At 39.6% G+C, this 21,203-nt stretch overlaps 1 protein-coding gene across 2 annotated transcripts in view; it reads right to left on the reverse strand.

Moving 5' to 3' along the window:
* Positions 1-21,203, reverse strand: part of pcca (propionyl-CoA carboxylase subunit alpha) — a 105,221-nt gene that overhangs the window by 33,240 nt on the left and 50,778 nt on the right. For both annotated transcript variants that reach the window (XM_056764039.1, XM_056764050.1), the window contains exons 13-17: positions 10,569-10,712; positions 9,174-9,248; positions 4,073-4,141; positions 3,921-3,996; positions 3,632-3,845 (exon numbers count right to left, since the gene is read on the reverse strand). In XM_056764039.1, coding sequence (XP_056620017.1) covers positions 3,632-3,845; positions 3,921-3,996; positions 4,073-4,141; positions 9,174-9,248; positions 10,569-10,712 — 578 coding nt within the window. The remainder of the gene's footprint in view (positions 1-3,631; positions 3,846-3,920; positions 3,997-4,072; positions 4,142-9,173; positions 9,249-10,568; positions 10,713-21,203) is intronic.

Below are 21,203 nucleotides of genomic sequence, written 5' to 3' on the forward strand. Positions count from 1 at the left end.
AATGACTTCTCCAAGAGCTAATTGGAGCCAGGAGTCAGCCAACCTGGGGTCCAATCAATGTGATGAGATTGGATGTGTTGATTAAAGCTGGCCTGTCCAATAAAAAACAAACACCAGTTTTGAGTTTGCTTTTCTGAAGAAGCGTTGTCTGATGTGAACCATGCCTCGCACAAAAGAGCTCTCAGAAGACCTACGATCAAGAATTGTTGACTTACATAAAGCTGGAAAGGGCTACAAAAGTATATCTAAAAGCCTTGATGTCCATTTGTCCACGGTAAGACAGATTGTCTACAAATGGAGAAAGTTCAGCACTGTTGCTACACTCCCTAGGCATGGTCGTCCTGTAAAGATGACTGCAAGAGCACAGCGCAGAATGCTCAATGAGGTGAAGAAGAATCCTAGAGTGTCAGCTAAACACTTACAGAAATCTCTGGCACATGCTAACATTTTTGTTGACAAATCTACAATAAGGAAAACATTAAACAAGAATGGACTTCATGGGAGGACACCACAGAGGAAGCCACTGCTGTCCAAAAAAAACATTGCAGCACGTTTGAAGTTTGCAAAAGAGCACCTGGATGTTCCACAGCACTACTGGCAAAACATTCTGTGGACAGATGAAACCAAAATTGAGTTGTTTGGAAAGAACACACAACGCTATGTGTGGAGAACAAAAGGCACAGCACACCAACATCAAAACCTCATCCCAACTGTGAAATATGGTGGAGGGGGCATCATGGTTTGGGGCTTATTTGCTGCCTCAGGCCCTGGACGGATTACTGTCATCGATGGAAAAATGAATTCCAAAGTTTATCAAGACATTTTGCAGGAAAACTTAAGACCATCTGTCCGCCAACTGAAGCTTAACAGAGGATGGACGATGCAACAGGACAACGACCCAAAGCATAGAAGTAAATCAACAACAGAATGGCTTCAACAGAAGAAAATACGCCTTCTGGAGTGGCCCAGTCAGAGTCCTGACCTCAACCCGATTGAGATGCTGTGGCATGACCTCAAGAGAGCGATTCACACCAGACATCCCAAGAATATTGCTGAACTGAAACACTTTTGTAAAGAGGAATGTTCCAAAATTTTTCCTGACGGTTGTGCAGGTCTGATCTGCAACTATAGGAAACGTTTGGTTGAGGTTATTGCTGCCAAAGGAGGGTCAACCAGTTATTAAACCCAAAGGTTCACATACTTTTTCCACCCTGCACAATGAATTTTTACATGTTGTGTTCAATAAAAACATGAAAACGTATAATGTTTGTGCGGTATTAGTTTAAGCAGACTGTGTTTCTCTATTGTTGTGACTTAGATGAAGATCAGAACACATTTTATGACCAATTTATGAAGAAATCCAAGTAAGCCCAAAGGGTTCACATACTTTTTCTTTCAAATGTATATATATATAATAACTAAAAAAAACATTCAGATAAGTAAATATAGCAACCCTTACCCAAATCTTAGTATTTTTGTATTTTCAAACTAAAATACTTTTTGCCAGTCAACCTCCTTATTAGACTGAATGGATGGGCAGTGTTTCAAATACATCCATTTGAAATACTATTTTTATTTTTGTAATACTATTTTGTATTAAAATGCATTTAATCCTAGTATTTTTTGTATTCATTTTTGTATAGCCTAGTTATTTCAAGAAATCAGCAGTCTAATAAAGAGGTTGATTGGCAAAAAGTATTTTCTATTTTGAAAATAAAATAATAAAAATACATTTTGTCATTTTAGAATGTTAAGTTCTACTTCTGTAGTTATTTTGGTGAAAGTAACTCAAAAGTAATACAGGAGTCATGTGACGTATTACAATTCCGAGACAGTAATATTGTAAGGTAAGGGATTACTTTTAATAACAGTAACAAGCAATCTGCAATCTATTACAGTTTGAAAGTAACTTGCACAACACTCCTAGCGACCATCCAGCGCCTGGTGAAATAGGGTGTTTGCGAGATGGATTGGAAGAATGTGCTGTGAATATCAATGACGTGATCGTTTATAGTGAGACTTGAAATGAACACTTATGTTGCATGAGTGCTCTTCTTTTGTATTTGGTGGTGGCCAATCTTACAGTAAATCTAGGTAAATTTGCCTGAGCTACAGTAACATATTTGGGGAAGATGAGTGGGCAAGGTTCAGGCAATTGATAGGTTCCCACCTCCAACTACAAAAAAAGAGAATGCAGATTTTGGGTATGGTGGCTACTAGGGGTATAACGATACACTCAGCTCACGATTCGATACGTATCCGATGCTGGGTTCACGATATGATACACAGCTCCATATGTTGAACAAAATTCAAAAATGAAACTGAAATTCAAATAACATTTGTTTTCTAAATATTAACAATTTAGTAACTTTTTTGTTGTACATACATTTAATGTATGTTCTCGCCTCCTTCCTTCCCTACTTTGAATCTTTCTACATTGGTGCCGAAACCCGGGAGGAAGGAGAGACATGCTGAACGAGAGTGGCCTCGTGGTGCCGGAGAGTTCGGTGGCTCTGGGGGAAACGGAAGTGCACAGAGCGGCCACCATCAACGCCTCTGTGGAACGGCGACCTATGCTACCGCGCCCCTGGGTCGAGGTTGGGTGGCTATCGTCCAAGTGGGAGCGGGGGACAGGGAACACACCCCGTCTCCACGCTAAAGGAGGAGCCACCGCCGGCCGCCAGGGGGCGGACTGTCGAGCCGTCCACCGAGGGCCCAGGGCCACCGCAAGGCACCGCAAAGGAGAGTACACCGGCAGGTTGAGGACCAAGCGGCACCATGTCGGGGAACCGGACCAGAATTTTTTTCCTTCTCTCCCCTCTGTCTTTCCGGTTGCTCCGAGGGCTCCCGTCTCCATTATCTCGTCTCGTCGCTGCAGGCCCCCAGGGGAAAGGTACTCCGAGACTGGGGAAACGGAAGTGCACAGTGCACTGACCGTGGGAGGGGGGGAGCAAGCACAGTCTCGGGGGTACCCCCGGCCTGTGAGGGGCGATAGGGGTATGTAGTGGAGTAGGCGGGGCGAGAACATGGTTCGAGACCGGTGAGTAATTGCTAATGAGCGCCAGCTGTGCGCGCACCGGTCTCGTATGACATAGGAGATTGGGAGCATATAAGAGAACGAGCGACCGGACCGTCGAGGAGAGAAGACCGGGCCTGAACATGTTTTATGGTTGTATGTATGTTTTTGTTTTGTGATTTGTTTTGTTCGCCGGCGGTCGGCCGTGAAGATTTATATTAAAACTTTATTTAAATGTCTGCCGGTTCCTGCCTCCTTCCTTCCCTATTTTGAATCTTTCTACAGTTCCCTACGGCATTTTTATGTGTATGTGGGTGGGAACGTCTTATTCATTGGGCATGGTTCTTGCAGACCTATTGTTTGGAAATCTGACATATTCGGGGAGATTATGTTATGGCGGATGCATTGTCTTGTTAATTTGAAGATATGTGAACGAGTACCTTTTATTTCATTCAGTTATCCCTTTTACTCTCTGTTTTGAAGGTGCCTGAAATATTTGAGAAAAATGTTGTGTTTTTTTGTAGAATTCTGCCTTTCTTTTCTAGATTATAACAAGGGAAAAAAGACTAACTGGTGTGAGCTTGTGTCACCTAAATGCCTAAATCAAAAACTCACCGTAGATTACCTAAGAACTTTTGTGAGCGGAGTTGTGCTGCTACATAAAGTGCAGCAGCAGTAGCCAGCAGGTCACATCTTCCTCCTGCTGTTAATACATGACCTTTAAATCCATCAGGATATACCTCCTGGAGAAACTTAGTATTGATGTCACCAGACACAAACCGAGGGTGAACGATGATCGCTCTCAGAAGAGGAATGTTATGAGCTACACCTGAGAGAATGATAATATAAGAAATGATTAAGAATTTAATTATGTGTTTGTATTTCTTCATGCAATGTATAATACCTCTAATGACGTAATTATCAAGTGCGTTCTCCATTTTCTTCAGAGCTTCTGCTCGTGTGCTACCATATGTGACCAGCTAAAAAATTACAACAACAAAGCATTAGACTAGTCTGTTTGTAGTCACATAAGACTTGTGTGATCATATTTATTACCTTAGAAATCATGGGATCATAATAAATGCTGATGTCACTTCCTTCCTGAATTCCACTGTCCACACGAACCTTCAAGAGAAAACCAAAACAAAATTTCAGCCTTTCACAAAATATGAAAATTTTACATTTCCTGCATTTAAAGAGTAAATATTTTGTGATTTATGGAGATTTCAACAACACGTTTACATACATACAGTATATGGGTTAAAAATACTTTCCTTTTCTAATAATAGACAGTTATTATTACCTCACTTCTTGACTAATTCTCAAATGATTAGTTCGGTGATTAATCTGTCTAAAACTCTCATTTCTGTCAGCCTGATTTGATTTTAAGGCTCAGATGGTCTAGTCTTCTGTGATTGGTCTACCACGTGCAGTGTCGCAAGTGGAGCTTGCAACCCATAACACATGGTCATGCACATGGTCACGCAAATCTGACCCGGAACTGAAATTAAAACGACAGACGACTCGATCACATTATTAAGAGTCCACTCTTTTTTTCCCCCAAAGTCAATCCTTTTTTATTGTATTTAACATTTAAATTAACATTGTAATTCTTACCTATGGGTGGTCATTACTTATAAGAGTGTGGTGATTTATACCACATCAAGAACTCCATATATAGTGAACACAGATCCAGTTGTCAGTTTTATTAGTTAAGGCGATTTGCACGAAATTAAAGACTATTTTAATGTCTAAGTGCATACACAAGTATATATACAACACAAATTTCATAAATGTTGGGAAGTTTTTAAAATTAAAAAAAAAAAAAATCATATAACATGGAACAATATTTTATTGACAATAGAACATAGAGAACAAAGTTCATACTGAGAAATTTTAAAATGTTATGCACCAAATGAGCTCATTTCAAATTTGTAGCATAAAATAGGTCTCAAAAAAGTACGGGGGTAACAAAGTGCTGAAAAAGCAAGCCATTTGGAAAAGATTCAGCTGGAAGAACATCTAGCAACTGGTGTGTAACATGATAATCTATAAAAGGGATGTCTTAGAGAGGCAGAGTCTCTCAGAAGTAAAGATGAGCAGAGGCTCTTCAATTTGTGAAAGAGTGTGTAAAAAGATTGTGGAACAGTGTTCATCAACGTCAAATTACAAAGGCTTAGCAAATCTCATAATCTATAGTGCATTACATCATCAAAAGATTCCAAGAAACTGGAGAAATCTCTGTGCGTAAGGGACAAGGCCGAAGACCTTTGTTGGATGTCCATGGTCTTTGGGCCCTCAAATGACACTGCATCACTCATCGGCATGATCCTGCGATTGACATTACTAAATATGTCCAGGTCGGTAAACACAATCCACTGTGCTATCGGCAGATGCCAACTAAAGCTCCATCATGCAGAAAAGAAGCCATATGTGAACATGGTCCAGAATGGTCTTCTGTCCTGTGGGCCAAGGCTCGTTTCAAAGTGGAAAAGTGTATGATCAGAAAAGGCAAGACAAGGCAAGGCAAGTTTATTTATATAGCACATTTCATACACAAGGGCAATTCAAAGTGATTTACATAAAATTATTGACAGAGAGAAATAAGACGAATCTTTAAGATGCACATGATTTAAGATCACAAATACTTTAGATTTTAAGAAACAATAAAACCGGAATAAAATTGATTAAAAATGTGTCAAGAAGTCAAAATTTTGAAAATCACGGACGCTGTGTCCTCCGGGCTAAAGTGGAGGGACACCTTTCTGGTGTGTTATTAGCATTCAGTTCAAAAGCCAGCATCTCTAATGGTATGGCGGTGCATAAGTGCATACGGTATGGGCAGCTTGCATGTTTTGGTATATAAAGGTTTAAGATGACATCTACTTTTAGGGAAGGCCTTGTGTATTTCAGTAGGACAATGCAAACCACATAATGCAGCTATTACAACAGCATGGCTTCGTAGAAGAAGGGTCCAGGTGCTGAATTGGCCTGCCTGCAGTCCGGATCTTTCACATAGAGAACATTTTGTGCTCCATTAAAAGGAAATATGACAAAGCCATGAACCATGAACTCTTCAGCCACTTGAAACATATATCAGACAAGAATGGGATCAAGTTCCATCTCCAAAACTCTGGAAACTCAAAACCTCAATCCCCAGACATCTAACTGCTTTGAAAAGAAGAGGAGATGCTACACCATGGTAAACATGCCCCCGTCCCAACTATTTTGAGACACGTGGCAGGCATCAAATTTGAAATGAGCTAATTTTGTGGATACAATTTTGACAATTTCTCAGTTTAAACATTTGTTATGTTCTCCATGTTCTTTTGCGAATAAAAAATTGACATGTTATTTCAAAGTCTTTTTTCTAATTTTAAAATACATCCCAACATTTTTGGAATTCGGGTTGTACATATACATATATACATATATATACAGTTGAAAGAAAAAGTATGTGAACGCTTTGGGCTTACTTGGATTTCTTCATAAATTGGTCATAACATGTGTTCTGATCTTCATCTAAGTCACAACAATAGAGAAACACAGTCTGCTTAAACTAATACCGCACAAACATTATACGTTTTCATGTTTTTATTGAACACAACATGTAAACATTCATAGTGCAGGGTGGAAAAAGTATGTGAACCTTTGGGTTTAATAACTGGTTGACCCTCCTTTGGCAGCAATAACCTCAACCAAACGTTTCCTATAGTTGCAGATCAGACCTGCACAACGGTCAGGAGAAATTTTGGACCATTCCTCTTTACAAACGTGTTTCAGATCAGCAATATTCTTGGGATGTCTGGTGTGAATCGCTCTCTTGAGGTCATGCCACAGCATCTCAATCGGGTTGAGGTCAGGACTCTGACTGGGCCACTCCAGAAGGCGTATTTTCTTCTGTTGAAGCCATTCTGTTGTTGATTTACTTCTATGCTTTGGGTCGTTGTCCTGTTGCATCGTCCATCCTCTGTTAAGCTTCAGTTGGCGGACAGATGGTCTTAAGTATTCCTGCAAAATGTCTTGATAAACTTTGGAATTCATTTTTCCATCGATGACAGTAATCCGTCCAGGGCCTGAGGCAGCCCCAAACCATGATGCCCCCTCCACCATTGGTGTCCTCCCATGAAGTCCATTCTTGTTTAATGTTTTCCTTATTGTAGATTTGTCAACAAAAATGTTAGCATGTGCCTCAGATTTCTGTAAGTGTTTAGCTGACACTCTAGGATTCTTCTTCACCTCATTGAGCATTCTGCGCTGTGCTCTTGCAGTCATCTTTACAGGACGACCACGCCTAGGGAGTGTAGCAACAGTGCTGAACTTTCTCCATTTGTAGACAATCTGTCTTACCGTGGACACATGGACATCAAGGCTTTTAGATATACTTTTGTAGTCTTTCCAGCTTTATGCAAGTCAACAATTCTTGATTGTAGGTCTTCTGAGAGCTCTTTTGTGCGAGGCATGGTTCACATCAAACGCTTCTTCAGAACAGCAAACTCAAAACTGGTGTGTGTTTTTTATTTGACAGGCCAGCTTTAATCAACACATCCAATCTCATCACATTGATTGGACCCCAGGTTGGCTGAATCCTGGCTCCAATTAGCTCTTGGAGAAGTCATTAGCCTATGGTTTCACATACTTTTTCCACCCTGCACTATGAATGTTTACATGTTGTGTTCAATAAAAACATGAAAACGTATAATGTTTGTGCGGTATTAGTTTAAGCAGACTGTGTTTCTCTATTGTTGTGACTTAGATGAAGATCAGAACACATTTTATGACCAATTTCAATAAAGTTTCTTTAATAAGTATCACACATGTATCTAATCTTGTCATCAGTCATTCAGCCTATATAAACGGAGAAAAGTAGTCACTGTGCTGTTTGGTATCATTGTGTGAACCTCACTGAACATGGACCAGAGACAGCAAAGAAAAGAGTTGTCTGAGGAGCTCAGAAAGAAAATAAGTCAACCATGGTTAAGACAAAGGTTGCAAGACAATCTCAAAGCAGCTCGATGTTCCTGTGACAACAGGTGCAAATATTAAGAAGTTTAAAGTCCATGGAATAGTAGCTAACCTCCCTGGGTGCAACCACAAGAGGAAAATCAACCCCAGATTGAACAGAAGGATAGTAGAATAGTAGAAAAAAGAAAACCTTTTGAAAGACAAACATATAAATGGCAGACTGGAATTTGCTAAAATTCATATTGACAGGCCACAATCCTTCTGGGAGAATTTCCTTTGGACAGATGAGTCAAAACTGGAGCCCTTTGGCAAGTCACATCAACTCTATGTTCACAGACGAAAAAATCAAGCTTTCAAAGAACTAACACCATACCTACTGTGAAACATGGAGGAGGCTTGGTTATGTTTCTGGGCTGCTTTGCTGCATCTGGCATCAGTGAATCAGTGCAGGGCACAATGAAATCTCAAGACTATCAAGGCATTCTGGAGCGAAACATATACTGCCCAGTGTCAGACAGCTCTGTGTCAGTCGCAGGTCATGGGTCCTCCAACAGGATAATGACACAAAAGACACAGCTAAAATCACCAAAGAATGAATAAGACCGAAACATTGGACTATTCTGAAGTGGGCTTCTATGAGTCCAGATCTGAATCCTATGGAACATCTAAGGAGGAGCTGAAACTTGCAGTCTAGAGAAGTAACTCATCAAACCTGAGACAGCTGGAGCAGTTTGCTCAGGAAGAGTGGGCCAAACTACCTGCTAACAGGTGCAGAAGACTCATTGAAAGCTACAGAGTGATTGCCCTGAGATCTTGCAGAGATTGCCTCTAAAGGTTTTGCAACCAAATATAAGGTTAAGGGTCCCATCTTTTTTGTCCATGACAGTTTCATTTGTTTCATTATTTGCAATTTTACAATATTATGTGGAAAAAAATCAAAAGCAAAGTCTGATTTCTATTAGATATGAAATAAACAATGGTGGATGCCAATTACTTTTGTCTGTTTCAAGTTATTTCAGAAGAAATTGTGCATTCTTTATTTTTTTGTGGAGGCATACCAACAAATTTGAGCACATCTGTAAATATAACTCCTATATTATAATTTATTTTGGGGGGAACCAGACTTTTTATAGGTTTAAAGGGAGGACTGACCAAAAAACTTAGAAACACTCTCACAGATTTATGTACTCACATCAGCAAAGCTCAGTGGCTCCTGATACTGAGAAAGTCGGCCGACGGAGGGAAGACCAAATGACTTGTATGGATCCTGAGAGAGAGAGAGGGAGAGAGAGAGAGAGAGAGGGAGAGGGAGGGAGAGGGAGAGGGAGAGGGAGAGAGAGAGAGAGAGAGAGAGAGAGAGAGAGAGAGAGAGACTTTTAAATGTTGCGTAAATGTACAGTTTTTCCAACGTCAACCTTAGATAAATATGAACAGGAGAGAATATGTTGGGAGAGATCCCCCATTTCATTTAACATTCTAAGCAGGTGTACTTCATACACACTTTTGAAAGGAGGAAGAAAGAAAGAAGCATCGTGTATTAAATAGGTTGCACTGTAAAGCCTTGGCTTTAGGATTCCTTAACAACTTTTGATTGTGTAAGTTAACATTAGGCTCCATTTACAGATTGGAACAGGCTTTAGAAAAACAAGGTGAACAAAACTGCTCTCCAAATTCATGTTAAAGAAGAAAAGCAGTCCATACATAATATAAAACTAGCTACGATAGTTGGAATCCAAATAAGATGAGGTAAAAATGAACAAAACCTAGATGATTGCGTTTTTGCTCTGCTACACTTTTGAGCATTACAGCCAATCAAGTTCATGGTATGAATATACTGGCCAATCAGAGGCGTTTGAATGTTTCACCGGTGAAGAAGATCTGTGCTGAAGTGTGCCATAATTCATAAACGCTTCTCAGCTTGTTTGGCAGCATGTAAAAGTTCATGTATTTTAATATCTGAAAGTAATAATCAAGATTACAACGTCAAGGGCAATAATCAGCATCAATGATTTTGTTTTAATCATGTAGTCCTATGGAATGAGTATATGTTTGATCAGATATATACTTCTGTGATCAACATCAGTTTAAAGACAACCCTCGTTCTGCTTTGTTTCTGTTTAAAGTCATCAGGGTTAAGCAATGATTTCAAAATTTCATTGTTTATATTTTATCATTTATACAATCTAAAAAATTTCAGAATTACTTTATCTCATTATGTTGTGGAACACATTTGTGACAAACCCTGGGTAGAAAATTATCACTTGTACCTCTAATCAGAAATTCTAGGATTTATTTATTTGAATTCTAAGTGCAAAAAAATGACTGCTGTTGTTTGTATGTGAAAAGGTAATTTGATTAATTGATCAAACATGGGGCCAGTAGAGGACAAGACTAAAATAAGAATTATCATAGCACAGACAGAGCTCTGGCAAAAAAAAAAAAAATGATACAAATGTGGAGTATCAGTTTTTTCTCTTAATGTGCAAGTTTGTGAGTTATCTGTCCATTTAGTATTAGACAATTAATCCACCTGACAAAAAACAGTCTTTCTATACGTACCAGGAACACATCATTGTATTGTGTTTACCTCTGCATAGACTCTGCTCTCAATGGCCCAGCCATTTATGCCTATATCAGATTGTTTGTGCTGGAGTTTGTAACCCTTTGCGATGCGAATCATCTGGTGCACCAGATCAAGCCCGGTAATACACTCTGTGATGGGGTGTTCCACCTAAGAGAGAAATACATATACTAATAAATAATGCATGTACAATATGTGTGCCTATGCAAATCTATGGATGTGAGGTGGCAAGTGAAGTAGGGATAGTTTGCTTTTAGACCAGCGAAAAATGTATTGGGCTGGTGGACAAAATTTGGGCTTCTAATGAAATTAAAAATCAGCCCAAGCAGCTTGCATTTCAAAAATAATGTGTAGTGCAGTCATAAACACACTATCTGGATTACACATGTGGTTTACACATGTGGTGACATATTAGGGGTGTCGAAATTAATCGTTTTTACGATGCATCGCGATGCAAACAAGGACGATTCGGTATCGGTTCAGTTACAGACCATAACCGGTTATTACGTACTTAAGTTTTTCTAACCACATACGTGCTTTTACTGCTTTAGTATCCAATGGCGGAGGAAGGCGAGACGCGAGTAATTAAAAATTCACCAACTACTTTAAAAGACGACATCTGTGCACATTTCGGCTTTAATGAAAAATGCGGCAAGCAAGACCTGGACAGGACACAAGCTGTGTGTAAATCTTGTCACGCACAAATAAAACACACAGGGGCATGGGCGTAAATCCCGGGGGAGGGAGGGGACACTTCCCCCCACATCCGGGGGTTGTCCCCTCCTCAAATCAACTAAACTCGTATTCTCTATTGTCATAAGGATGTTTATCTTTACCTAAACTAATTGTGCACTGCCTGCTCTCCGCCTTCAACTCACCTGCGCATTGCGCAACATATTTAAGTCAGGTACGCGGCTCTGTTCATCCGTGGTTGTTGGAACTCTAGTAAGAAGGCTATTTAATTCATTTTAAATGAAGCGATTCTCTTTAATGTAGTTGATGTGGATTCACTAATAAATTAGTTGTTGCAAAAAATGCTGATTACCGATGTATTTTTCCATGAATCTGCTATGCAAGCGATTAAAATGTCACTTAGCTAGTAAACGTTAGCTAGTAAACGTTAGTAAACAAGGACGTCACACACTGCAACTAACACGCCGAAGCCGTTTCCTATGCATTTATTATTTTTGGCGACCTGGCATTCTGTGAACATTAACGGCCACAATTAGCCACCGATCCTGCCATTCAGATCCCGTGTCACACACAGCCGCGAACATACCGGTTACAGTTTTGTGACGTTGGCACTTTATCTAGCGTCCACAAAAGGTGCACAGCTTTCATTTAGTTGGAGAAGGTTGTTTTCTCAGCATCTATTGTGTTCAGTATGTGCGCGGCGGATAAGATAAACATTCAGTTTACTGAAACTCGGCCGATTCATCAACGAGTACAACACAGAATTTAAGCAGCTGTCACTGTTACTGACTGTTTGTTTGGGTACACGAACATGAACAAAGTTTGTTGGTGGAGGCAGTGCACTACAGGAGAAAATAACAACCTCTCAATAATGTCGATGTACGGTGACTTTATCAGACGATGTTGCTGTATAAATCAGGATAACAAGTGTTTAAAAAGTGACTCATTGTTAACATGTAGTATCAAGGGTTGTGTGTTTTTATATTTGTTTTCCTGTCTTCACAACAGAGACAAAAAATATAAATGGTATGAAGCTTTTTTGTTCACTTGTGTTACAGTATGTGAAAGTCCAGTTCAGTTATAATTTGACTGCAAGGCTGCATCATAAACCTATGAACCTAATGCATATTGTCGCTTTGTGTCGTAGTTAGTACAATAGTATTATTTATTTCCCCTGCTGTTGAGAATTTGTATGTGTATTGTCCCCCCACTACTGTTAAATGAGATTTACACCCATTCGCAGGGATTGCGACAAATGCTAATGCCCAGATTTGAGTTTTGCTTGATGTTTGATACTCAAATTAGAGCAGGTAAAAGTAAAGTTTCAGTTCATATATCTGACTGCCTGTATTTATTGACAAACATGTGAACTAGGAAAATTGAAATTTGAGATGCCAATGCATCGTCAATGCATCGTGATATCGAATTGAACCGAACCGAATCGAATCGATGACATGATAATCGTAATCGAACCGTGACACCAGTGTAGGTTCACACCTCTATGACATATGACTCGAAGAGTTTGTAAATATAACTATTTGTGATGATTGACAAACCAGTAACCATAGCGACATTTTTCAGCAAACATTTGTTTTGTCCTTCAGTTTAAACTAAACCACTGATATGCGCTGTGTACACTCAGAAGTCTGCATCACACAGCGCTCTTTTGCAGTGTATAAACAATTAGCACTTAAAGGTTTATTTTATTATTGGTTTTATTTCACTTATTTTTTCTGTGAAGATCTGGAAACCCTTCACTTTAGCGAAGGACTCTTGAGAGCGGCTGACCCCATGTCATATGTGCAAAAGTGAGGACTTCTTTCATTGTTGTTTTTATTTAGAGTGAACAAGTAACAAACATGCAACATATTGTGCGACATCTGGTTGTGGAAGAACACAGTTGCTTCCTTCGGATTCTGATATTAGGAATGCGTGGTTGAAGTTTATTTTTAAAGCCATTCCAGCTAACATGGGTAAAACATTAAGCGTTTGTTTGATTAATTTCACTATTGATTCCTTTGTAAACAAAGCACATGTCGATGCTGGATTTGCATAGAGACTGATATTAAAAAGCAAAGCTGTGCCATCAATATCGAATCTGTCCGGAATCTTATTTGATAAAAACATTTGTATGATGCGTCACTATTGCTTCTTTATAGATCGCTTTATATATCCTGATTATGTGTAAGCCGCAAACTAACCACTTTGCTTGTCAAACAGACACCCAGAAATGATCACAGGGCAGACTGCTGTCTTTTAGAACTGTTATCCAATCATAGCAGTGGGCGTTTAAAACCGAGCGTTGAGCCGGCCTCAAAACTGGGAAAGAAAATAGCCTAAATCTTATGGATTTTATTTTTTATCAAAAAAGATTCCGGTCAGATTCGATATTGATGGCACAGCATTGCTTTTTAATATCGGTCTCTCTGCAAATCCAGCATCGACATGTGCCTTGTTTACAAAGGAATCAATAGTGATTCCTTTGATCACTATTGATTCCTTCAACTTCTACAAGTTGAAGCTAGAGGAGCATTTTACCAATTCTGACCCTCGACGCATGTGGCAGGGCATCCAGGCCATTAGTGACTATAAACCCAACCACTCCATCCCCATAACCACAGATGCTGCCTTTCTGAACGAGCTTAATGACTTTTATGCACGCTTTGAGAGAGACAATAAGGAACCCGCCACCAGGCTCACACCTTCCACCGACCACCCAATCATCACAGTAAATTCCACAGATGTTTTCACTGCACTAAGCCGGATAAATGCGCGCAAGGCTGCTGGCCCTGACGGCATCCCTGGTCGCGTACTCCGGGCATGTGCGGAGCAGCTCGCTGGGGTCTTCACGGACATCTTCAACCTGTCCCTCGCCCAAGCAGTTGTTCCAGCATGTTTCAAATCCACCTCCATTGTGCCCATTCCAAAACATTCCAGCCCGACATGCCTGAACGACTACCGCCCTGTAGCACTCACACCCATTGTTATGAAGTGCTTTGAGCGGCTGGTCCTGTCACACCTAAAAGACTCTTTACCATCCACACTGGACCCATACCAATTTGCCTACCGTAGCAATAGGAGCACAGATGATGCAGTGTCCATGGCGCTGCACTCAGTGCTCACACATCTGGACAATAAGGACACTTATGCACGCATGCTGTTTGTAGACTTCAGCTCTGCATTCAATACCGTAATCCCTTCCAAGCTAATCATCAAACTTGGAAACCTAGGCATTAACAATACAACCTGCAACTGGATTATGGATTTCCTGACGAACAGGCCTCAGCTTGTTAGGTTAGGCCACATCTGCTCCACCACAACCACCCTTAACACTGGTGTACCACAGGGCTGCGTACTGAGCCCCTTTCTCTACTCCCTTTTCACACTCGACTGCAGGCCTGTGAATGGATCTAACTCCCTCATCAAGTTTGCAGACGATACAACAGTGATTGGTCTCATCAGCAACAACGATGAGACTGCTTACAGGGAGGAGGTACGGCACCTGGCCACATGGTGCTCAAACAACAACCTGCTCCTTAACACTTCAAAGACAAAGGAGATCATCGTGGACTTCAGGAAGGCGAAAGGAGGCACACACGACCCCATCCACATTAACGGGACGGCTGTTGAACGTGTTTCCAGTTTTAAGTTCCTGGGGACCCACATTTCGGAGGACCTGTCCTGGACCACCAACACCTCATGCCTGGTCAAGAAGGCTCACCAGCGTCTCTTCTTTCTGAGGACACTGAAGAAGAACCAACTGTCTTCAACTATCCTGGTGAACTTCTATCGCTGCACGATAGAGAGCATCCTGACCAACTGTGTCACAGTCTGGTACGGGAACTGTTCTGTTGCTGAGCGCAAGGCACTGCAGCGGGTGGTGAAAACAGCCCAGCGCATCACAGGAACTACACTCCCTTCCATTGAGGACATCCAGAAGAAACGCTGTCTGCGTCGAGCTCGCAGCATTCTCAAGGACTCCTCTCACCCCGCTCATAGACTGTTTACTCTCCTGCCTTCCGGTAGGCGCTTCAGGTGCCTCCGGGCAAGAACCAGCAGACTAGGAAACAGCTTTTTTCCCAGAGCTGTTTCATTATTGAACTCTGCTCCCCACTGATTTCACTACCCTCATAACTTTAACTTAATGCTGCTATTACAATGTTTACATTGCACTACAGGGCTGCCATGCATGACGGAACTGTACACACCAGTACTTCATGTATCTGCTCTACCGGACTGTTTACACGCATCATTTGCACTCTATACTGCTCACTTGCACACAAGGAACATTACACTGAATGCTCATTTGCACTAATGGACTACTTTCATAACTGCATTAACTCATCTACTGCACTGTAACTTTCATAACTGCATTAACTCATCTACTGCACTGTAACTTTCATAACTGCATTAACTCATCTACTTCACTGTAACCTTAATACCTGCATTAACTCATCTACTGCACTGTAACTTTAATAACTGCACTAACTCACCTACTGCACTGTAACTCATCTATTGCATTATTGCATCTATCGCATAACTAACTGCATCTACTCATCTATTGCACTATAACTTCAATAACTGCATTAACTCATCTACTGCACTGTGACTGTATATCTGCATCTACTCATGTATTGCACCGTACCTTTAATAACCACATTAACTCATCTACTGCACTGTAACTTTAATAACCACATTAACTCATCTACTGCACTGTAACTTTAATAGCTAATGTCTGTAACTAATGCACACTCAAGTCACTTGCACTATTGTATAGTCTATATTGTTATCTGTTCATAACCTCCTGTACATTAATGTTCACAGTATATAGCCTTCTGTATATATTGTTCATAGTACATACCGATTGTCATATTTTCATAGTACATGCCCAACGTAAATTATTTCCCTAATATTGTATTCTGTATTTATTCACACTGTATATCTGCACTTGCTAATTGCACTTCTGGTTAGACCTAAACTACATTTCGTTACACTGTACCTGTATATGTGTAATGACAATAAAGTTGAATCTAATCTAATCTAAATAGTGAAATTAATCAAACAAACGCTCAATGTTTTACCCACGTGAGCTGGAATGGCTTTAAAAATAAACTTCAACCACGCATTCCTAATATCAGAATCTGAAGGAAGCAACTGTGTTCTTCCACAACCAGGTGCCGCACAATATGTTGCATGTTTGTTACTTGTTCACTCTAAATAAAATCAACAGTGAAAGAAGTCCTCACTTTTGCACATATGACATGGGGTTAGCCGCTCTCAAGAGTCCTTCGCTAGCCTTAACAAAATAAAAGCCTAAATCTTATGGATTTTTTTATGTAAAAACCAAGTGAACGTCATAAGTAGACCTCAGACAACAGTATAAAATAATAAAAAAGGTGAGTTTATGACATCTTCAAAATGTTAAGCAGTTTAATTGTTTCCAACAACTTAATGTTTAAATCAAATAGGTTGATGCTTTGTGCTTATATCTTATGCTAGTGTCAAATAAGATGGCATTAACAAATAGCATCCCTTGAGAACTTTACATTACTTTTTATTGTATTGTCATCAGCAATAATTTATTATTTAACAATAATTGAACACAAAAAGTGAAGAGTGCTGTGGCCTTAAGAGTTGTTGACACACTGCCACTAGATGGGGATGTATTTTTTTATATCGCTGTCAGAAATAATCCGGATGTAATAAATGCTGCATTTAGAGATTTCAGTTCATATAAATGCATATATTTAGTAAAGACTTTAATACATTGCAATTTATAGACGAGGACTCTATTGAGGAGATAGAGTGCCGCTTGGAAATAGAATGAAGAATCAATTGATTAATTTCATAATTAAAACAAAACTGTAAGAAATAAATAGACTATTTAAAAATGGCTTATTTGTGTTTTAAAATGTAGTTTAATTGAACAGTAAAAACTAATTTAAAGTATTTTTTTAATAAATAGATACATTTAAAATTCAAGTTTAAAAACATACAAAAATAAGACGATAAAGAGTTAATTAATTCATGGATTTATTGCGTTTTAATAGACACACCACCCTGGTAGCACCTTTCCTGAACCAACAGTTTACCTTTAACATATTTCAAAATTTCACAGCAAGAAAGACAGGAACCGCAGGAATGGTCGATGACAAGGCAAAATAGAGACATGAGATTTCACGTCCGTCAGCATGCGCTTCTGCATCAACATCCTGAATGGCGGCTTGTAGGCAGCCAGGTCACGGCGGGGCGGGATGTGTTTTATCACCTAAGCCTGTATCTTTACCGTCGAGAACTGTTGCGAGATGGGGGCATCTGCGTAAGGTTCAGCCAGAGGTGTCTCTCCTGGACAACTACTGTGGGTATCGTGCGACCCAGTTACTACATAAGGCCTGGGTCAGACTTTCCCTTGTGCAGCCCTTTTAGCGCCTTTGCTTGGTGTACCTGCAGGATAGCCATGGCTGCAAGGCGAAAGCAGCCTGTGTAAACCTTCGAGAAGAGTGCTGAAGAAAGCTTGCATGCTTTGGAGGGGAGCCTTGGTCGACCTATCCAGGTGGCAGCAGTCTGCTGGCAGAGATGCACCACGACTGCACGCTCGACCTGCTGTACCACGACATAGCACCTCGCTGCTCCGCCATTGAGGGAAGTCAGGGCGATGTAGCCCGTCTGACAGGCATGCGCGGAGAAGAGTTCCACGTCTTCATGAGCTCCTCATGCCTCATGAACCGAACGCGGCTTGGAATCGCGATCTGTACACAGATACCACGCATCCATCCGCGGCGGCCCGGGATAGCATGGCTTACTTCTCCGAGTCCGTTTCTTCCTGTGCTCGATCCCCGAGAGCGGGAGCTCCAGTGTATCGTCTTGGTCTGATGTCAGTCAGTCACCCTCCGATGTTTGTACACATATGCAGCATACGAAATTAACTTCCGATTAATTTGCCATGTTATATAGTTATGGCTTGGAAGGTATACCGTTACTGTTTTAATGACGGTAGGTCTTTCATGCTATCAAATACATTTTCCGCCATACATTTACTTTGTAGGGGGGCACGGTGGCTTAGTGGTTAGCACGTTCGCCAAACACCTCCAAGGTTGGGGGTTCGATTCCCGCTTCCGACTTGTGTGTGTGGAGTTTGCATGTTCTCCCCGTGCCTCGGGGGTTTCCTCCGGGTACTCCGGTTTCCTCCCCTGGTCCAAAGACATGCATGGTAGGTTGATTGGCATCTATGGAAGTAAAATAGTGACTAATGTTTTTGAAGCAGAGAGACGTGCTGAAAAGCACTAACTGAAAAAAAATGCATTGTATTAACAGTTCTTGCATTTTAAGGTTCTGCAATTCAATATGGTTGTACATTTAAGCTGTGAATATTTCAAATTGAAAATTTTCACACTCGGTTTCACTGTCTAAAAATTAAAAAATCTAAATTCACCTTTTAAATTTCATTTAAAAAATTGAACTTGTTTTTAAATACAACCTTTAATATTCGACGGATAATTTTCAGTCCATATTATTTCGATTTAAAAATTCGCTTCCACAAATTCAGCGGTTCAAATTCGGCTTGAAATTCAAAGTTTCACATCCGGGAATCCAAGGAAAAGCAATAGAGCGCCGATTCTACAAATGCATGATCTCTTCCTGCTGCCTGACCGCTTCACCAGCAGGTGGTGTAAGTCGGTTCTGACGTAGATCAAATCAAGAAATGAGGATACTCTTTATGTGTTTGCCACGGAGTCCACTCATCTGCTCGATTAAGTGAATTTAGTTCTCATATATAGCTTCTTAAACATCATCAACATTTTCAGTAATTCAACTGACGCTTGCACTGCCAGTAGTAACACACTCTAGGCCTATTATGCTCAGACTATGAATCTCCTCCTGTTCTGGCTAAAATGAATTAGGTTATGTTTTACTTCAACCCATCATGTTCACATAAATATTATGCATCATCAGCATTTACAGGACATTTATTGTGTTTAACTGTTTAAAGCGGTCAAATACTGAGATCTCAACCAGCATCTCATTGATAACTGCTCCGACTTTAACACGTATGCAACTCTCTCAGTAGGCCTAGTGCTTCTGTTTATATGACATAGAAGCAATCTCTACAGACTTTCTTTTAATTTTCCTCACATGATCTTTTTTTAATTTGCGACTCTCAGAAAATGCTGGATGTTGTGGAATTGTGGAAACGTTCGTCGTTTTTATTTTGTTAATACAAAATAGAAAAAACGATCTTTTAGCCAAGCGAACTTCTTGAGCAGGCCAAATAAAAGTGACCAGATACAAATAGACATCACGTTCTTTAGAGCCAGAACAGACACGAAATGTATTGTCGAAGCCAAGAAAGAGACCTCACGGCGTTATGGATCTAACAGCTGTAAGATGGTGTTTCCCAAAATGTTGCTGTCTGTTAATAAAATGCAAAAATGTCAATTACGGTATTAATCTAATAATGTATTGGAAATTTTGGTGTAACAAATATTTGTTGTTTCCATAACATTTAAACTGATTCAATTTTTGTCTTTCAAGTCGATTCGGTAAAGTTAATTCATTTTAAATTACTAGAGACGCAATGCCATATCGGGACACAATCTTTTGTCAACGTTTAAGACCCGAAGCCGCTGGGACCCATAAGGATATAACAGACCTGTACACCTCATCGCAAAGTGTCTAAAATGTATGTGTACAGTTCAGATAAACGATCAAGTTTACCCTCTTTAAACTTATGATGACTGAATGAGATGCGTAGGTAGGTGTCTTTATTATCGCAGTATTTCAGTTTGTTTTTATTCATTCGTTCATTTAGCCTAATAGACTATACTTGGCTATATTTTTCGTTCTGACCTCAGAGATTTCAGATGAAAAACAGGCATAATTATTTCCATTGATATGTCTCTTCTAAGTGGTTATTAGTTTGTTTAAGTTTAAGCATTTATATCCTATATTTAAAAATATTTTACAATTACGTTTTGAAGAAAATACTTTACTTTTAATTGGTTATTTATATTGTAGATTATTTTACGTTGTGATAAAATAGTTCATGGCTTGTTTTTATATCTGTTTGCACTACTTTTTCATTTCCAACTGTAGTCAGTTTTAAATGGATATTTATTGTTTTTTTTTCCTATTTAGTTTTATACCAAAATAAACTGTTTCATTTGAATCATTAAGTTTATTGTGATCGTTTTATGAACCTAATGTAATGCTTTAAAATCTTATTGTATTGTTTTCTGGCACATTTAATCATATACCATCGCATGTGTCATTCAAATAGCTTCATGAAATTAACTTATTTTATTTTAAAAACTCAATACACAGTATGGCTTAGTAAACCACTGTTATATATCCATTTTTTCTCATCCCCGAAACTCAAACCATTATTTGATGACTTAAGATGGTGCTTATCAATAGCACGATTTTATGTTTGCATGTGGCAAGCTACAGATATTTGCGTGCATTTGATACGCAGGTGTAATTTACCCATACCATCTTAACCAATATTGTTTTGCTTCTGTATGACATATCGCTTTATTGCTCCCTGACCTCTTTTGAAGTTAATTTGGATAAAAATGCTAAATGCTGCTAAATTACTTAATGTTAATATATCATATGCACGTAAAAAGTAATGAATGGGTATAAATAGCAAGCCAAATACAAATGTAAACTCATACTCTAGATAGACAGTACAAGGAGATCGGGTAGAATATTAAATAATTAAATTAAAATGTATGACTAGTCCAATGATTCCAGGCCACCTAGAATTGTCCCCGTGCTCCATGTCCTTTCTAGGGCTAATAGTGGTGAGGTAAGCTGCCAGTACAAACGTCAATATTTTTTTTCTTGATGAAGCATAAGAAGCCATCTATGAGAACAACTAAATTCACTTAATCGAGCAGATGAGTGAACTCCGTTGCAAACACATAAAGAGTATCTGCATTTCTTGAT

Source organism: Triplophysa dalaica, chromosome 2 (assembly GCF_015846415.1).
Source record: "Triplophysa dalaica isolate WHDGS20190420 chromosome 2, ASM1584641v1, whole genome shotgun sequence".
Taxonomy (NCBI): domain Eukaryota; kingdom Metazoa; phylum Chordata; class Actinopteri; order Cypriniformes; family Nemacheilidae; genus Triplophysa; species Triplophysa dalaica.